Consider the following 18,488-nt stretch of genomic DNA (forward strand, 5'->3'; position numbering starts at 1 on the left):
GCCAAAAACCTGTTCCTGTAGGAGCACACTGAAAACCCATATCTGGTCATGAAGACAGCTTTTCGTCCATTTAATAGCTTACATTCATGAAAACGTGGACATCAGTTGGGAATAACTGCCCTTGAGAATAAGCAAATAGTTGCCTGCTTCCACTAAGATGCATGTGGCAAGCAGGTGGACATACCTGACGGAAACCAGGTCCTAAAACTGTGTGTATTCGAGTTGTGTGGAGCCAGGAGCACAATCAAAAAGTATGGTCTAACTTAGGAATTTTCTGTCCCTTAGCACAGTTGCACAGGCTCACCACTTTAACAGGTGCAGGACTTACAAGGTAATCAAATTGAAGCTGAACTGTTAAATCTGCTAGCCATGCCGTCTGCCCGTTTGTGATAGGAAGCCACACATCTGTTATTTTCAGGGATACTACTTTGCTCAATCTGCAGAACTGAGAGGTAGTTGTTGGGGACCTTCAGACAGTTCCAGGGCATACAGCAACCCCACATCATAACAACGGTGCTCAGCTCAACTGAAGCAAGCTTTGTGCATGTCAAAGGGAATTTTCCGTTCCTTCACGTTCCCAGAGTACACAACAAAATGACTGTTCTGCAGTTGTGGAGGAGCCAAACACATTTAATAACTTTAGTCCAGCAGCAAGCTAGACAAGCTGTGTTTATGCCTCCTTGAAAAATGAATGCATGAAGACAAACACGCAGGAGGGTGCAACAACAGCACTGAGAGCAGTGTAGTCGAGGTAACTTTGTTCCAGTACATAGCTCGTATTCACCCTCTCTCTCTCTGCACTGCTCAGCGGAATTGCGTGGCTTAAAGTACGGTTGACTCTACAGCTTGTTTTACATCCCTCATCTCAGACACGATAAAGTTTAAAGTTTACAAGTGAGCGCATGAGTCTGCCTGGAAAGAAACTTTTATTTGTTTAAAAAACAAAGAAAGAAACAAACAAAGAAACAAACAAAGAAAAACCCCAAACCCCCCACAGAAACAGCCTCTCTCCGTAGCCCATGCCTGTGCCTCAGAGCAGGGCTGGGAAAGTCTTCCTCCCCCCTTGACTTCACACGCCCTTCACCCACGGCGAGGCTGGGAAGGGGATGGAAAGTGCCAAGTGTTAAGGTGCTGAGAAGCTTTTGATGTTTCTAGTCTCTCAAGTGCTGTTGGCCTGTTCCTGCTCGAAGAGTGCCATGGCTAAATGTGAGCGGGATGCGAGTCCTTCCAAGTTACTAAGCACACAGCGGTGGTATAACTCCTCACTAAGCCGGGGATTGCAGCTCCTCAGTGCATATTTCTGCACTAAACCTGGCTCCACAGCCCTAAATAGGTGCAGACCAGAATAGTGGAGGAAGACATCAAAGACCTCCATGCTCTCCAGCACCTCATCTCGGTCTAGGATATCAGCTGCTAGCTTGGTACGTGCTGTCATATAGTCAGAGTTATAAAAGCAGGCCTCGGCGAAGGAATGTCTGTCAAAATGCCCATCCCTCAGGAAGTCAGTGCTGGAGGAAGCAGTCTGCTCACCACGGTACACCAGTGCAGGGTTGAACTCTTGAAAATGCACCGGGAAAAAGACCTGCCAGTTGCTGATAGTGTTCATGCGGCAGCGGTTCAGGAACTCCATGTTGATTTCTGTCCAGACACTCGCCAAGAAGAATAGTGTATCCACAGGGTGCTTCTTTGAGACTATATCCATGAGTTTCACTTGCGATGGCACCTCAGTTTTAACACTAATCCAGGGGATTTTAACTTCTGCATAGCGTTTCTCCAGCTCTCCTACCATGGCTTTGACTCCAGCAAAAACATCCACCTGACTGACGCGCTGGGCATCATAGGGATGGTAGATGAAAAGCAAAGTCAGCAAGGCGTTATCATGTGTGTCCAGTGTGTTCATAGCAAACATATCCAGGAAGTTTGCCACAAAATCCAGGTCCTGCACTGTCAAGGGAAGCACCAGTTGCACCCGTGTGGCCTCTGTCACGTACGGCATGGGAATAATTTCCACCTTACTTAAGGGCCGCACCAAGCTCACTCGTTTGGCCAGAACATGACTGTGGCCCTTCTGGGTCACTGCCTCCAGCAGTAGGTCCAGTGTATATTCCATGCCCCGTGTGGGGTCAAAACGCCGATAGCCATTCAGCAACTGCCGCTTGCTGAAGCGGAGCAGAGGCTGGTAGCGACTGTTGAGTTGCTCAAGTGCTGACTCAATGATTTCACTGATGTCTGCTTTGCTGGCTCCAGAGAGCTCACACTTGGGGGAGCCATCAGGACAGGAGAAGAGGTGCTGCTCAGTGAAGTAGTCCCAGCTGATTACTTCAAAACGTGACTTTGGAAGAAAGGGGGCATTAATGCCCACAGGCCATGTCAAACCTGCCTCACCTGCAGGGGTCAATGACGTCAGGTTCCTGATCTGCATCTGTGCAAAGAGAGAACGCACACTGATCCCTACCACTTTCTCAAAGAGGTCCAGTCCATCTCCCACCCAGGCCTGCCTCACCACCTAGAACTGTATCTTGGTACTATCACACCAGCAGTTTCAGAAAACATGGTGTCAGAAGTGCTATTTCTGAGACGCAGGACTATATCCTGTGTCTGGCTGACGGTCACCTACAAACAGAAGCAATAATCTTCCTTCACTGTGCTGAAAGAAAAGGAAACCTGTTTGGTTGAGGAGTTTTTGCAGATATCTCTCACCACACACCTGCAGGTCCTGGATCTCCTGGTAGGCTCTGTCCAGCTGGATCCTGCTGAAGTGCTTGTGCAGCCGGTACATCAGGATCATGTCGGAAACAGGGTGTACAGCCAGAGCCGCTTGGAACTCCTCTTCTTCCTCCTTCTCCGGCTCAATATTTTTGGCCAATTCATAGGTGTGATAATGCTGGCCCTGAAGTGGACAAGAGCCAGAAAGACTGGCATGGAACTCGAGTTCACAGAGAAGCCTTCCCTCACCCCAGGCATGCATTTGCCCTTCTTTCCATGCTGGCTGTGGTACCCAGACACGAAAATGTAAGAGCTGTCCCCACCAACCCTACATCCCATACTACATGCCCTCTTGGTTCTTGGTACCAACGTGCCCTTTATCCGACCTCCAAAAGCCTGTGGATCAGCATCTGCTAGTAGGCTGAACATTAAATACTGTATGTGCCCTCATCCCCAACGTCTCAGCTTTGCTTATGGGCCTCTCCCCCATGCTGTCACGCCACATAGCCCTTTCCTCCTCTGTAACTCACAGCAGAGGTTCGCCTAAAAGGCCCTTTGTTACACAGCAGGGAACTAGTAAGAGCGTGGGTTCTGTCAGGCTTAGCTAACCCAAAACCCCGAGAAAGCAGCTAGTACCTGGAGCTGGGAGACACAAGTGATGCCAAGGAAATCGATGATGCAACGTCCCAGCCACTCATCTGGCCGCACGCTAAGGATCTCATTGCGACAGCTGTCCAGGTGCGGATGGAGCTTAAGCAGCAGGCTGCGGGAGATCAGGTAGCCAAAGCCACCATGACAATAGCGGGCCTGCTCATCTCCCCCGATAAACTCCTCCGCTCGTCCCAGGTAGACATCTTGGTTAATGCTTAGGTGCGTCACCAGAGCCTTGACCTGTTCAGCCTGGGCATAGGTGTCATCCTGCATGATGTAGAACCAGTCATAGTCAGAGCCAAAATGCTGATGGATATAGTGCATGGTCTCATACATGAGCCAAATGGGACGCTCATCCCCATGGGCCACCAGCACCATGCCATGAGGCACCTTGGCACTGCGCAACCCTGTAAAGTACAGCAGGCGTGGGAAGTGATGGGCTACTGTCTTGTTCACCGCCACTGCCAACGTATTCAGGGTAGCCTTGGAGGTCAGCACAGCCACAAACAGTCTCTCGTGGAACCCCAATTCTGTCTGGATGTAGCGAGTTCTGTAAAGGAAGGACATACCTACGTGACAAACAGCTGGATGACAAAAATCAAAGGATTATGGTAATGTGGGATAAGTCTTTCTCTGCTGGAGTCTACAATGGTGAAACAGTTAAACCTAAAAGTAGAGCTTTAAGAGAAGACTGACTAGTAAATGTCCCGTTTTGTAAACGCACTTGCTTCCTTCAAGGAAGCTACAATCTCACATCCTTTATCCAAGCTAGGAAACTGCGCTAGTGTAAGTAAAAAAAAAAAAAACCACCACAGAACTAACCACTTGCAAGTTACATACATTGTTACTAATTTCTCAACATTTTCCTAATGAATAGACTGGCTAAAAAAGTTCCAAAGAATAATTTAACATGTTCTATTAGACATGAGTAACAAAAGAAGAAATATTCTCAATCTCCTTGGGCGTTTTTGTTGCCTTTTTTCTTCTCATTAAATTCTGAAGACACTCCTCCTGCACCCCTTGAAGGTAACAATCTTAGCCATCGCCTTGTTGCACTGTGCTGTTACTACGTGAGGTATTTCAAATAGCATATTCCACCTTGAACCTGCTAACTCTCTGGAAGATTTAGATCCCCAAACACCATCCATAGGTGACCGCTTTCCCTGAGGGAAAGCCCGGCCAGAAGAACAGTTTACCTGAGCACTTTTTTGTAAGGCTTGTTGGGGTCTCTGTAGTACGGGACAATCCGGGGCCTGAAGTCCTCGTGGCCCGGGCCCGGCCTTCCACCCTCTGCCTCCAGCCGCGCTCCGCCGGCCAGGGGCCCGGCCCGGCCCGCCGCCCCCAGGCACCGGTCCTCGCCGCCGCTCCGGCTCCAGGAGGCCCGCAGCAGGCTCAGGCTGCAGCCGAGGGAGAGGCCGAGGACGAGCGGCAGCACGGGCCGCAGCGCAGCCAGCAGCGCAGCCAGGCGCATGGCGGGGCTGGGCCCAGCGGGGCCCCGGCGGGGCGACGTCCAGCCGCGGGGCGGGGCGGGGCGGTGCGGTGCGGTCCGGTCCGGTCCGGTCCGGTCCGGGCGGGGGCGGCCGCAGGCCCGCTACGTCCGGGGCGCGCTCACGGGGCCGCTTCGGCGCTCGGGGAGCCGGCGGCCGCGGGACATGGCCGGCGCGGGGCACTCGGGCAGCGCGGGGCGGGCAGCGGCGGGCCCAGCGGGAGGGCGAGAGCGCGGCACCGTCCCCCGCCGCCGGCCGGCGCGGGTCAGCGGCGCCGGGGCTCTCTCGCCGGCAGGCAGGGCCGCCCTTCTGCGCGCAGGCCAGTGGCAGGGCCGGCGGCGGCCCGGAGCTCCGTGGCGGCGGCGCGGGGGGAGGCAGCGGCTCCCGCCCGGCCGCGCTCCCGCCGCTGCCACCTCAGCCGCCACATCGCGACCCTCGCGCGCTTCCGCTTCCCCTTCTCTCTCTATGGTGCCCCGGCGGCCGCTCTACCTGCTGGCGCCGCCGCCTCGATGGTACCGCGCGCCACCGCCCCCCGCGCGCTCGCGGCGGGCGCGCGGTGCGCCGGGGGTGGGGCCTGGGGCCGGTCCTAGCGCGAGCGGCGCGGTGCACGCCGGGATGCGCAGTGCCCGGCAGCCGGCGGCGCGCTGCGGCCCAGCCGGCGGCGGCAGCGCGGACTCCACTTCCCAGAGCCGCGGGGCCGCCCGGCGCGGGTGACGCTTCGCGCTCCGATTGGCCGCTCTTCCGGAGGGGTGGGGCGTGCGCACGCGGTAGCAGCTGTCCTGTTGCGACAGAAGGAAAGCGCGGACCAGCCGGTGCGGGCCGGGCCGGGCCGGGCCGGGCGGGGCGGGGCGGGAGGCGCGGGTCGGGCCTGGCGGCACAGCGGGGCAGGAGGAGTAGGAGTGGGCCGGGCCGGGTTGGGCAGCGCGGCGCGGGCGGGCAGCCCTCGGCCGGGCCCGGCGGCGCCGCGTGCTCCGGGCCGGGCGGCGCGCGGGGCCGCCGAGGCGGGGAGCCGGGGCGGGGCGACCCGGTGCGGGCCGGCTCGGCGCGGCCTAACGGCGCCCGTCGCACTTCCGCCGCAGCCCCTCCGCCGCGCCATGCCCTCGGACCTGGCCAAGAAGAAGGCGGCCAAGAAAAAGGAGGCGGCCAAGGCCCGGCAGCGGCCGCGCCGGGCCCCGGAGGAGAACGGCGATGCCGGGACGGAGCCGCAGGAGGTCCGGCCCCCGGAGGCCAACGGAACGTCGCTGCCAGGTGAGAGGCGGCCCTGCCGCGACGCCAGGCCCGCCGCGCCGGCGGGTGCCCGGCCGGTGTCCCTGCGCCCCGCGGGGGCCGGCGCTGCCCGGCGCGCCCCAGCGGGTGCCCTCGGCGGGGTCAGCCTGGCAGCCCCACGTGTGCCGGTGCAGGGAGCGTCCAGGCCGGGCCCGTTCACGGGCGGGACCGTACACTGTCGGTTGTGCCCACGGCGTAGTAAACGGGGACGTTTGTTCCTCTTCCGATGAAATAAATGCCTTGCGGGCATGGGCTTGTGCCGCGCTGGGCCAGCTGCAGGGCTACCGTGACGGCCACCGCCTCTCCTTGGAGCCAGCAGGACACCTTTAACAATTTGTCATGGCTTTCCGTAAACTGTGCAGGTGAAGGATTCCCTAGGCCCTCTCTTGGGGCTTGCAGGGTAAAGTCAGAGGGTGCTGATGGTGTCTTTTCGCTCTCAAACAGATACTGTCCCGATCTTCTGGTGTTTGATGCCCAGACCTGCTTGGTTGTTTTGGGTTTTTTGTTTGTTTTTCTTTTCCTGCTGCAGGAACCACTGTAGTGTCTGAATTCTTACTGATATTGCTATGGCCCCCTGTTCATCTGTTTCTCTGGGACATATCTGGTTTACAGAAGCTAAGAGCCTGTCTATCTTAATGAAAGAGACTTTGTCAACAAAGAGCTGTTGACCCCCCTAAAGGAAATAGGCAAGGTAAAGCTTACAGAGAGAGAGAGAGAGAGAGTTCATTTTTTGCCCTTACTTCAGCCCACCTGGTAACCTGCAGGCTGTTGCGCGCACAAGTTTTTTTCAGGCTCAGCCCACAGCGCATTGTTTTAAGAGGCACTCGGTGTATGACGCAGAGACCCAGGGCAGCCAAAGGCATGGGGCTCAGGAGGGCAAGGCGAAGGGACCGGTCACCTGAGGACCCCGCTCTTTGCCAGCGCCCCGTGGTCCCCAGGCACACTCCTGAGCGCTGGTGCTGGTGGCACCTGTGCCTGGGGGCCGGGCTGGTGGGCTCGGACCGCAGGCAAGGCCCTGCCAGTGCCTGAACGTGACTTTGGCCCAGTCACCGCAGCCCGGTGGCTGGCACGGGCGACTCGGGTGTCTGCCGTGGTGGGGTGAGCCTGGGCCGTGGCCCAGCGCCGACAGCTCTGTCACGGTGGGGTGGCAGGGCCGGGCCTTGGGCTCTCGGCATTCCCTGACCGGTCTCTGGGACTGGGCTGTTCTGGGTGGGAGCGCTCTGCCCGCAGCTGTGAGCGGCACTGCTGAAGGGTAGGGCAGGCCAGTGGCTCAGGTTGCTGAAGAGCGGAATTGGTGAGCAGACATTGGGAGTCAAGGGGGGGCTGGTAAACCCGTGCAAACATCAGAGGGCAGGTTACGTGGGCCAGTACACGCGTATTTCTTACTGGCAGTTTCCTGTGAAATAATCGCACGTCAAGGGTAAAGCTGCCTTGCCCCTCTTTTCACTCCTCTGGTTTGCTCGTTTATGTAACTGGTCCACTTGCACTGCCCACGCTTTCAGAGGGGGTCCTCTGTCAGTGCAGTTGATGGTTTTTGCTCCTTCTTGGCTAAGGCACATTTTCCTTGGTGATAATAGTGATTTTGCTGAGTGAGTGATTTTGCCAGGAGTGCTAGATGTTGATAGCCAGGGTGCTATCCCTCAGTGGTCTGAACACCAGGTCTCTGCTCAGAGCAGCTGGAGTATTGCTGAGATCCTCCGTGCCGTTTTCTTCTTCAAATGGCAGTGTCTCACCAAGGAGTGAGGATCGGACTGTAGCAACAGAAGATCAGCGTGACGGGAAAGATTCGCTGATACTGTAGGAGGAAGGGAAGAGGGGGGCATGCATATGGACATATTAGCTTCTCAAAAAATTGGTAGGGCCTATTCCAGTGCTGCTGCTTCCTTCTTCCTCTCAGCTTTCCCTTCATTTATTTTCTAGCCAAGTTCTCTTTTGGCCAGCTCTTTCCTTAAGCTTGCAAGCGATACTTCATAAGTTCTCTTCCCACCCCAGTCCTTCCTGCAGTGAGGGTTAGTCCCATCATACTTGGATAACAGGCTAGCTGTCCTGGCTGCTCACTTAGTTCTAATGGTCAGATTTTATTCAGAGGGCAGGTGGAAGTTCCTGTTAGACCATATATATCCATCTGCTAAGCTGAAAAGCTGAGTGTCATTACCTCTGGGCCTCCTCAACGTTTCTGTAGAAATGGGGACATGGGAGCTGTTCTTGTGGTCCTGGGCCCTTTTGGTACAGGGGCTTATGGCTTCCCTTGTATTTGTAAATGAGTAACACTTCTGGTCTGTCTCTGCATGTAGAGGTGGATGCTCTTACAAAGGAGCTGGAGGACTTTGAGTTGAAGAAAGCTGCTGCCCGTGCTGTGACAGGAGTGCTGGCCTCCCATCCCAACAGCACTGATGTGCACATCATTAACCTCTCGCTGACCTTCCACGGCCAGGAGCTGCTGAGCGATACAAAACTCGAGCTGAACTCTGGGAGGCGCTACGGCCTGATCGGACTCAATGGGATTGGTAAGCTCTGGGGCACAGTGACGTGGGCTGCTTGGAACTCTGGGCTGCTTGGGGCTCGGTGAAGATTCTGTGCTGCTGAGAAGCTGGACAGATGCAGGTGGTACATACTGGAAGCCGGAAAGAAGGCTGTTAGATAGACATGGCTGGGACATGGCAGTTTCTGTTCTCCCATCTCCCTACCCAGGAAGAGGAATTGCTAGGATTGCTGGTGGAAGTATGAGGTTGCATTCTGGCTTTGGGCTGTGCATTAGAACTTGTTTCTGTGGGGACTTGGGTGACATGTCTGGGATTTGTGAATCTGTCTGATTCCTGTTTGCAGGATTTATTTAGCAGTGTCAATAAACCCAATGCTGATGCTATTGGTCAAAGAACTTGCGCAGTACAGAGGAGTAGGGAGCGCCAGGTTTGGCCTGAATGGGAAAACAACTGTAGAAACCCTGGAGAAGGCAACGCCCTACATGGAGAGATGCAGAACATGGGTGTAATTGAAGAAAAGCTAGTAAGAGTGACCAGCTGGTTTAACTTTCAGGAAAACACTTAGGTTCTCTAGTGATGAGTGCATTACTTTCCTCTATGTTAGAAGTCTTTAGAGTCTGTGGTCCTGGTAACAGATGTCAGACCTGGTTAGACAGCAGGAATTATACAGCAGAGAGAAAGTTCTGTAAATCTGGGCAAGGGCTGAACTGTGGTGGTTTCCAAAGAGCTGCTTCATGTCTCAATCCTGTCCTTGGGGTGGTGAGCTTTAGCTGGGAGGGCAGCCTGTCGCAGTGAGACAGTAGGCTCTGCTGTGTCTCTAATTCTTCTGGCCTCTTGGGCGAGAAATTCCCAAGGATTTTCTGGGGTTGGACAGGGAGGGAGTCAATGGGATCTGACTGTATCTCGTCCGTTTCTCTGTGACACTGTATCTCACTGAATTCAACAATTAATTGTGGAGTGTCTCTCTGCACACAGGGAAATCCATGCTTTTGTCAGCTATTGGGAAACGAGAAGTGCCCATCCCAGAGCATATTGACATCTATCACCTGACCCGAGAGATGCCTCCCAGTGACAAGACCCCTCTACAGTGTGTGATGGAGGTCGATACAGAGAGGGCCATGTTAGAACGAGAGGCGGAACGTCTGGCTCATGAAGATGGTAAAGCTTCTCGGAGTCCCTGTGGACAAGGGACATTTCCTCCATTTCCCTCCCCACCGAAGAAAAGGTCTTATTTGGGTTCCTTGGCAGTTTTTACATGTTACAGTACCCATCTCCCCCAGCTGCCCTGTACTAGTTGAAAAGTCCTGTGGGATTGCACTTCTTTGGATGAAATTATTCCGTTCAGCTTCTTAAGAAGTGTCTCAGGCTTGGGAACGGAGGGGGCTGAATAGTGGTAAAGCAGATGGACTATGAGCTTTCCCAGCTGTATAGGGGTGCAGCTGAGAGCCCTTTATTGGTAGAAGTGCTGACAGGCAGGCTCTCTTTCAGCGGAGTGTGAGAAACTCTTGGAGTTATATGAACGTCTGGAGGAGCTAGATGCTGACAAGGCAGAAGCACGGGCCTCGCGTATCCTTCACGGCTTGGGGTTCACACCAGCCATGCAGAGGAAGAAGCTGAAGGACTTTAGTGGTGGCTGGCGAATGAGGGTGGCTCTTGCTAGGTGAGTGGTACACTGCCCGCTGCCTCCTGGGAGAATGCCTGCCTGCTCCTAACTCTGCAGAGCCACATACACAGTTCTAAGAACTCAGAGCAGAGCTGACAGGCTTTGGGTTACCTGCATTTACCCTACGCTGTCATCTCCCCTCTCCTTTCAGAGCCCTCTTCATTCGGCCTTTCATGCTGCTGCTAGATGAGCCCACAAACCACCTTGACCTGGATGCCTGTGTGTGGTTGGAGGAAGAGCTGAAAACGTAAGCATGAAGGAATTTGCTGCTTCTGTGGGTTGTGCTTTTCTGCTGGAACAACTTGTCAGCACGTGAATAAGTGCTACAGGAATAACTGTCTGTAGTTCTTGTGGCTACATAACTGTATTGCAGTACCAGTGACACCTTCTTGTGCTTGCTGGTACATGTGCCTACGGAAAGGTTCTTGATGCAAAGGCAGTGAATTCAAGACAAGACCCCGTCTCTCCCTCACTGAAGAAATGAGAAATGCTGGTTTGTACTCCCTGGTTAAAGCTACTTCTGTGAAAGCCAGGAGCAGGCCTGGCAGCCTGTGTACCAGCACCATGTGCTGTACCGGTAGTGTGAGCTTTCCAGGCCTGGCTTCCAGCTCATCTTTCTGCATATTGTTCCTCTGTTTTCACAGAACTGTAGTATCTGAGTGTGTCAGTTTCATCTTGTTCTAGTATGTTGGGTGACTCTTTTTCGTAAACAAAGGTAAAATGTTAAGGCTTAAGGCAAAGAGCTTGGGAGTAGTTATGAAGCTTAGGTTATCTGGGTTGTGCATTAAAAGGACTGTATTGTGAGAAGGGCTTTTCATTTGCAAAGGTTTTTCCATCAGCTTTGTCAGTTGAACCTTTTGCATGCTTGCTTTAGAAGCCAGATGTTTGAGGAAAGTAATTTGAACCTCTCTCTTTTTGGGAGACTTTAACCAGTCATTTTACAGATCTGGAGCAGAGCCAGGCATAGCATACCTAACAGACGGCAGTCTGTACCAAGGTGAAAGTAAGCAGCAAAGGTTGAAACTTCTTAGAAGTGTGATGCCAGTGGAGTCAGTTGCATCTGTAGCACTAGTCATCTACCACATGGGTAACCAGCTCTTGACTCTCTGTGAAGATGGGTGAAGACTGTCATATGGTGAAGAGCGTTTTACTGCAATGAAAGGTGTTTGCAGTATTTGCTTACTGCGGCTGGTTGTAGCTGCTTTACTCCGAATTTCCTGAAGCATCTCCAAGGCTGTTATCTTTTTGTCCTTAATCCGATTGTAGGCAAGAGAGATCTGGTGCATGTAAATCCTTTGTCACCATCAGGGCCAACGAGCAAGAATTCTTTTCCTAGCTTAGTCTCTAATAATTTATGTGGTGCCACAGGTTCAAGCGGATCCTTGTGCTGATATCCCACTCCCAGGACTTCTTGAATGGTGTCTGCACCAACATAATCCACATGCACAACCGCAAACTGAAGTACTACACGGTGAGTAAATGGTGCCCTGTGCAACTGGCAAAAACAGTGGAGCTGTTCTCTGGGGCATGTCTGACGTTCTGTGGTCTCTTTCTAGGGAAATTATGATCAGTATGTAAAGACTCGCTTGGAACTAGAAGAAAATCAAATGAAGCGATTCCACTGGGAGCAAGATCAGATTGCCCATATGAAGGTATCTGCCTAGCTGCATGAACATCTTTCTGCCTGTGCAGGTGGGCATCCCTGCTCCTCCTCAACCTTGTTATTGTGGCTTGCGGCTGACTCTGTGTTCTGTTGCAGAATTACATTGCACGATTTGGTCATGGTAGTGCAAAGCTGGCCAGGCAAGCTCAGAGCAAGGAGAAGACCCTTCAGAAAATGATGGCTTCTGGCTTGACAGAGAGAGTTGTGAATGATAAGGTAGGATCAGACATAGGATTGCATCTAGAGATCAGTATTGGAAACATGGGCTAGATAAGTAGAATGATCTTTAGCTGACAACAGGAACGGCTGACACAGCTGGGAGCAAGAATGGCATACCCTTCCTGATGCCAGGGATGACTGTACTGAAGATAGTGTATTGCTGAAGAGTGGAAAGAGGAGGAGTAATTTTCTAGGGGAGAGAAGGAGATTTGTCATCTCAGTAAGGCTATTTTGCAGACACAGAAATCAGAAATTAATGTCAGGGTTGGGGAAGATGGGGGAGGATGCTCAGAGCAACTCCTACTTCTTTGAAGAGTATAAGCCCACGCTTGCTTCAAGGGAAAAGAAATAGGGACTCATTAGCCAGCAGATGAGCTTGCAAGCAACTAATCAGAATAAATCTGTGAGTGAGTTGCTAGAGGGGCTCGTAAAAAGTTGCAGTCTGGTGCCTTGGTCTACAGATGATGTTTGTAGTGAGGCATGGTTATACCAGAACAATTGGGTTGTCTTGTGCTCCAGGGTATCTAACAAGTGGATATTCTGTGTTAACAGACTTTATCATTCTATTTCCCGCCCTGTGGGAAAATCCCCCCTCCTGTCATCATGGTGCAGAATGTCAGCTTCAAATACACCAAGGATGGGGTGAGTATGGGGAGTGTGCATGGGTTGTATGGAGATTACTTGTATCCCTGCCTTGTTTGGGGGTGTGAGACTTTTGGCTAACCTTTCTGATCAGGCTGCAGCTTATGACTAGCGGATCAAACGTCCTAGCAGTGTTAACGCTGAGTCTTTTGAGGAGAGAGCATTACAGGTGCAGCATGGAGGTTCTGGGTAGTAGTGGAAAGGCGTCAGATGCGACATGATTTTTGTGGTTTGCAGCCATGGATCTATAATAACCTGGAGTTTGGGATTGACCTGGATACCCGTGTAGCTCTTGTTGGACCCAATGGAGCCGGAAAGTCAACACTGCTGAAACTGCTCACAGGAGAGGTATGCTCCCTACATTGTCTGCTCTGTTCTGGACCTTTACTCTTGGGGTAGTCTTCAATGAAGTGGCACTTATTTGCCAGAGCACCCCAGTCAGGCCTTGGAAATCCTGAGGTCTTGCTGCAGTATAGGGTTTTTTCTCTCATATTATCTGTTCAGGCTGCCTCCTCTGTGCCAGAGCAGAGATGGATGGATTCTGTATTTCTGGCATACAGCAAAAGGAGGGATTTCCTGGTGAAATGCTTTTATCTTCCCTTTCTAGCTGCTGCCCACAGATGGGATGATTCGCAAGCACTCGCATGTGAAGATTGGTAGATACCACCAGGTACTCCCTACAGCAGCCACCAGGACATGAAATGCTGAGGAAAAAGCTGTTGGGAATAAGGAATCTTGCCGCTCTATTTCTGCTTCTAAGGCCCCTCCCACTGCTGTCTTCTGTGCCTGGAGATGGGGGAAGGAACTGTTCCATTGGCTGAATGGGCTCTTGCAAATGTTCTTACCCTGAAAAGAGGCTTGCTGTGGTCCTTTCTGTTTAGCCTCTCACCTTTTATGGGAGGGATGGTTGCCTTGTGCTTGGTGGTGGACAAGCCTGCTATTCTGAAGCAGCACTCCTGCTCCTGAAATGGAGACTCCTTCCATAAAAGTTCAGGACAGTGGCTATGCTGTGAGTGGGGTTATTGGCTCTTGTGTTCTGCTGCTCAGATGGTACCAGAGGGGTATAAGGGGGGAAGTACTTTTGGCCATGAAGTGGGTGGCCTGCACAACCTGAAGTTGACTTTTCTTCTCTGTCAGCACTTGCAAGAGCAGTTGGACTTAGACCTCTCACCCCTGGAGTACATGCTGAAATGCTACCCGGAGATCAAGGAGAAGGAGGAGATGAGAAAAATCATTGGCAGATACGGTCTGACAGGGAAGCAGCAGGTGAGTATGAGCTGTCGAAGTTTGCTTTTTGCTCAACAGGGAAGTAGAGCTGCTGCATTTTCTGTTGCTCTACTGATGTCTGACAGCGTGATGCAGTATGCAGCATGGCACACCAGCGCATCAAAATGTTTTTCCATCTCTGCCTTTGAAACTGGAGGAAAAAATAACTCATGGCTCATAGGAACTTTCTTTGCATTGCAGCAATATGTGGGTTGGAATGGGTGACCTCCTCAGAACCTGGGTGAAGAGAAGACAAGTTGTGGCATAGTGCTAGACTCAAGCATATTTCAACTGTAACTTGAACTAGTTTGCTTATCTCTTATTTCTGAGATGAATGCCAGGCAGAAATGCTAGAACACATTCTCAGCTGGGAGTGGGAACCACTTGGTTCAACCAAGAGGACAGGATCACCTGTGGTGCTCTGAGTCTAAACATGACATGCTTCTGTCTGTCATATGTCACACATATGACAGGAGTTGTCCTCATCACTGCAGTTCAACGTCGATTTCTACATTGTTCTTCCCCACTTGTCACTCCAGAAGTTGAGAGTAGTTTTACGGTTCTGTCAGCGTGCAATGAACACTAGTCAGACCTCAATTAACTATCCTTTGGAACCTTTAACACAAGCTGGGTCTTGCTACAGACACTCCTTCTTCAGAAGCCCCTGGAATTCCCCTGTTTTGCTGGTGAGAGAGGCTTAGTCTAGGTGTAAGACTGACTAAGCTTTGTCCTCTTGTGTCATGTAGCTGCTGGAAACACGGTGTGAGATCCGAGTATTTTGCGGTCAGGGTGGCAGTCTGTAATACAGAGCTGCAAACGGTGTCTGTGTTTGTCAGGTTAGCCCCATTAGGAACCTCTCTGATGGGCAGAAGTGCCGTGTGTGCTTTGCATGGCTGGCCTGGCAGAATCCTCACATGCTTTTCCTGGATGAGCCCACCAACCACTTGGACATAGAAACAATAGATGCTCTGGCAGATGCTATCAATGAATTTGAAGGAGGAATGATGCTCGTCAGCCACGACTTCAGACTCATCCAACAGGTAAGAAAAGTAGTGAATTTTGTCAGAGCACCTTTCTAACACTTCAAGTAATTAAAACAAGGTATTTTCAACTAACGGGCTCTTACTCATCCCAAAAAGATGTGTGAGTGAAAAAAATCACTGGCCACGATTCCCTTGCCATGTTCATGTGAAACAGTTACTGAGCTAACCTAGGAAAACATTAGGTACTTGAAAGAAAAAAAACCCAAACCCCTAGAAGTAAAGAATACGTTAAATGGAAATCATGACACACTGTGGAGGCCTTAACTAGATGTTTTTTCAATGATAATGGAGTAATTCTAGCACAGTTTTCTATGCCATTCTGCATAGGCGAAGAAAATTGCACCATGTACACACAAATGTCAAGTGCCGATTTATCAGCTATAGCTTTGTCTGCAAGTTCAGGTATAATTTTATTTTTCAGTGCATTATGTCCAAGTAGTTCAGGTCAAGAACTACTTCAATTCCCAGTTTAGCTGGAAAGGCTTTCCTTCTCTTTTTTTTTTTTCCCCCCTTCTTTTTGTCCATGTATAAAAAAAGAAATGTTGAGGGGTCAAGGATTCTTAGTTCTAAAATCTTGTATAAATTATGCAGAAAACACCAGGTAAGATATTTCACTGCAGGTATTTTTCTTTGGTAGTTGAAGTGTGAAAGTTATTAAACTCTTTTCTTACCGGACTTCAGAGAGTAAATTTTGGTTAATTTTATAATTTTGGTAAAATTATAAAATGCTGTACTGTAAACCTCTCCTCCTCCTTGTGTGCTTGCTTTCAGGTTGCACAGGAGATCTGGGTCTGTGAGAAGCAGACAATCACAAAGTGGCAAGGTGACATCCTCGCCTACAAGGAACATCTCAAGTCAAAGCTGGTGGATGAGGATCCGCAGCTCACCAAAAAGACACACAATGTGTGAGCTCTAGAGCAGTCGGTCAGGTGCTCTCTGTGGAGGCTGACAGTGGCCAATGTGACTCGCCCGTCTGCCGACTGGAATGGGACTCTGCTGCTATCTCTGTGGCTGTGTTCTAGGATTGCTGCAATACTGCTTCCCCTTGACTTGCCTTGCACCTCTGTATCTGGACAGATCTCTTCTCTCCTGATCTGGCTACGTTTGGCCAACCACTTCCATATTTAGATGATGTCCCATCTGAGCCAGGCCTTGGAATCTCATGGTCTGGGGTCGTGGCAGTGGCAGTTAGGGTGTCTGAGCTGCAGTGATAGAGAAGTGGAGACCCCAGCCCAGCTTCTCCTGCCTTTTCCTTCCCAATTTCTGCTTCAGTTTAGATACTTCACTTCAAACTCCTCTGGCCTTGGTTTGTTTTTAACTATTATTTAACAGTGTAATAAACAGATCTGCCTGAGAATCCATCAGTCAATAAAGAGGGAAGAACAGTCTTGTCTTGTTTTGTGAGCTGTGGCAGTTATTGGGGCATGCTGGGGCGAATCAGTGCTGAGCTTTGAGTAAGGATGCAGAGCCCTTTCTTCTGGGGCGAAGGTTCAGTTCTTCAGTACTGCCAAGGTTATGACCAGAACTTGTGGGATACGTGAAGAGGTGAGTACTGAGCTCTGGAGGTACAGAGCACTGAGTAGGATCCTCACACCTGGGAAACCTCTGCTAATCCGCAGGGTGAACACTGGGTTTTCCAGTTAGTGACAGAAGGGGGAGCAAGCTACGCATGCTTTTTTGTTGTTGGTGACAGATCCAATCTTCAGAACCCTTTCAAGTTGTAAGTTCGAGACAGAATGTAGATCTATAAAATACCAGTGTGTGTTCTGTACAACAGCATGGCTTAGGTGTATGTTTTTTCCTTCACCTTGAATTTTATGGGTCTAATAATGAGACTCAATAATTTAGGATTTTTGGACTATGAATTAGTTATTTGTTCCTTGCAGGTTTAACTAAACAAGACTAATCAACTAAAGTTAGTTTAACATTTCTTTTGGTTCTTAATAACAAATTTTTAGGAAAGTTGGTGTTTAAGCCTCACCCTGTGCTACAGAAGTTTGAATAAAATAACATTTTTCATGTATTTTTAACACAATTAAAAGGTACTAAAGAAAAAGGTAGCAAATCAAACCAAATAGCTTCTTGTGACCATGAGTTACCATTTTAATTACTTCTGACACATAAGAATGGCTGTGCTGGTCATGTGAAAGGTTAATGTAGCCCAATAACCTGTTCCAACAGTACATGTAGACAGGCAAATTGAAGAGTAGGACAAATATGTAGTAGTTGTACTCTCTTGGAGTACTTCCTCAGATGCCGACTGTCCGTGGTTCTGAGTTTTTGAGCAGAGTATTTCCTTGGTTTTTTTTCCGAAGGGACCATCTAGGTTGTGACTGCTGCTATAGAAGCCCTGCGTATCATCCACAAGACAAATGTCACAATGAGAGCTGCTCCCAGTAGACAGTGCACAACAGGTTTGTCAGTGTTCTTAGCAATGATCTGAGAGGAAAAAAGTCTTTTCTGAGAAAATAATGCAGATTGGTATAAATGCTGTTCAAGTTAGTTCTGCAGAAAAGTCTAGATTGCATTGAAAAGTCACTTGAACATCTCACAGTGTAGTACCTAGAAGTTAACAGACAGTGATGGAGTAAAAGCAACCCACAGATAAGTAGAGTGTCACAAAAGTTGAAACATGAATAAATGAATGCATGGCTTTGTTCATTCTGCTCTCTAGGTTTTAAAAAAAGATGGTGAGTTGGAAAGGGTTGCAAAGTAGCTATGAGAATGGTGAGGTCAAGGAGTCCTGCCTGGGGGAGCTGTTTGTTTCGTGCTTCCTTATTCTTAGCAAAGCTTTGGCAACAACTCTTTACCACTACATTTCAGACCTGTGTAGTGGAGAGCTGTGGTGGCAATAACAAATGCAGGATATAATCTTACACTGAGTTCTTTGGGAATGGTAAATCCTGAGAAGGGCATGGGAACACTGGGATGACAGCCAGCATGACGGTCAGTAGTTGGAGAATTCTTGTAGCTGATGTAGCAAAGAGGAGAGCTGTGTTAGCTGTCTGCTGCTGCAAAATGAGAACTTCTTCTCGGTTGCAGACAGGTCTCTGATTTAGCAAACAAGAACCACAAGTACATGTTCAAAGCAAAAGTAGCTGTAACTGCACTAGAGGTCACAGTTAGTAGGCCAGGACTTGTAAAATGGATTATATATACATGCTTTATCCCTCTGGTATTTCAGCCTTGATTTAAACCAGTTCATAGTATTGTAGAGTCGTTTAGGTTGGAAAAGACCTTTCAGATCATCAAGTCCAACCATAAACCTAACACTACTCAGTCCACCACTAAACCCTGTCCCTCAGTGCCTCATCCACACGGCTTTTAAATACCTCCAGGGATGGGGACGCTACCACCTCCCTGGGCAGCCTGTTCCAGTGTCTGACAACCCTTTTGGTG

General features: G+C 50.5%; 2 protein-coding genes across 3 annotated transcripts; one reads left to right on the top strand and one right to left on the bottom strand.

Annotated features, from left to right (window-relative positions):
• Positions 1–903: 903 nt before the first annotated feature.
• On the bottom strand, positions 904–4,840 carry CHPF2 (chondroitin polymerizing factor 2). Of its 2 annotated transcripts, XM_009818922.2 has the most exons (4): positions 4,554–4,840; positions 3,343–3,907; positions 2,708–2,890; positions 904–2,422 (listed from the first exon to the last, which is right to left on the bottom strand). In XM_009818922.2, exons 1-4 carry the CDS (start codon positions 4,826–4,828, stop codon positions 1,160–1,162), a joined length of 2,286 nt encoding a protein of 761 aa, XP_009817224.2. In that variant the 5' UTR covers positions 4,829–4,840; the 3' UTR covers positions 904–1,159. The 2 variants fall into 2 exon arrangements, with proteins under 2 accessions (XP_009817224.2, XP_059674675.1); XM_059818692.1 differs by lacking the exon at positions 2,708–2,890 and having other exon boundaries at positions 4,554–4,828.
• A 1,098-nt stretch (positions 4,841–5,938) lies between these two features.
• On the top strand, positions 5,939–16,468 carry ABCF2 (ATP binding cassette subfamily F member 2). Its single transcript, XM_059819043.1, has 14 exons — positions 5,939–6,092; positions 8,405–8,617; positions 9,569–9,751; positions 10,082–10,253; positions 10,408–10,503; positions 11,625–11,727; positions 11,813–11,908; positions 12,016–12,135; positions 12,691–12,780; positions 13,018–13,128; positions 13,388–13,450; positions 13,918–14,046; positions 14,883–15,086; positions 15,861–16,468. The coding sequence occupies exons 1-14, from the start codon at positions 5,939–5,941 to the stop codon at positions 15,996–15,998; spliced, it is 1,872 nt and encodes a 623-aa protein (XP_059675026.1). The 3' UTR covers positions 15,999–16,468.
• The last annotated feature ends 2,020 nt before the right edge of the window (positions 16,469–18,488 follow it).

The sequence above is a fragment of the Gavia stellata genome, chromosome 6 (assembly GCF_030936135.1).
Source record: "Gavia stellata isolate bGavSte3 chromosome 6, bGavSte3.hap2, whole genome shotgun sequence".
Classification (NCBI taxonomy): domain Eukaryota; kingdom Metazoa; phylum Chordata; class Aves; order Gaviiformes; family Gaviidae; genus Gavia; species Gavia stellata.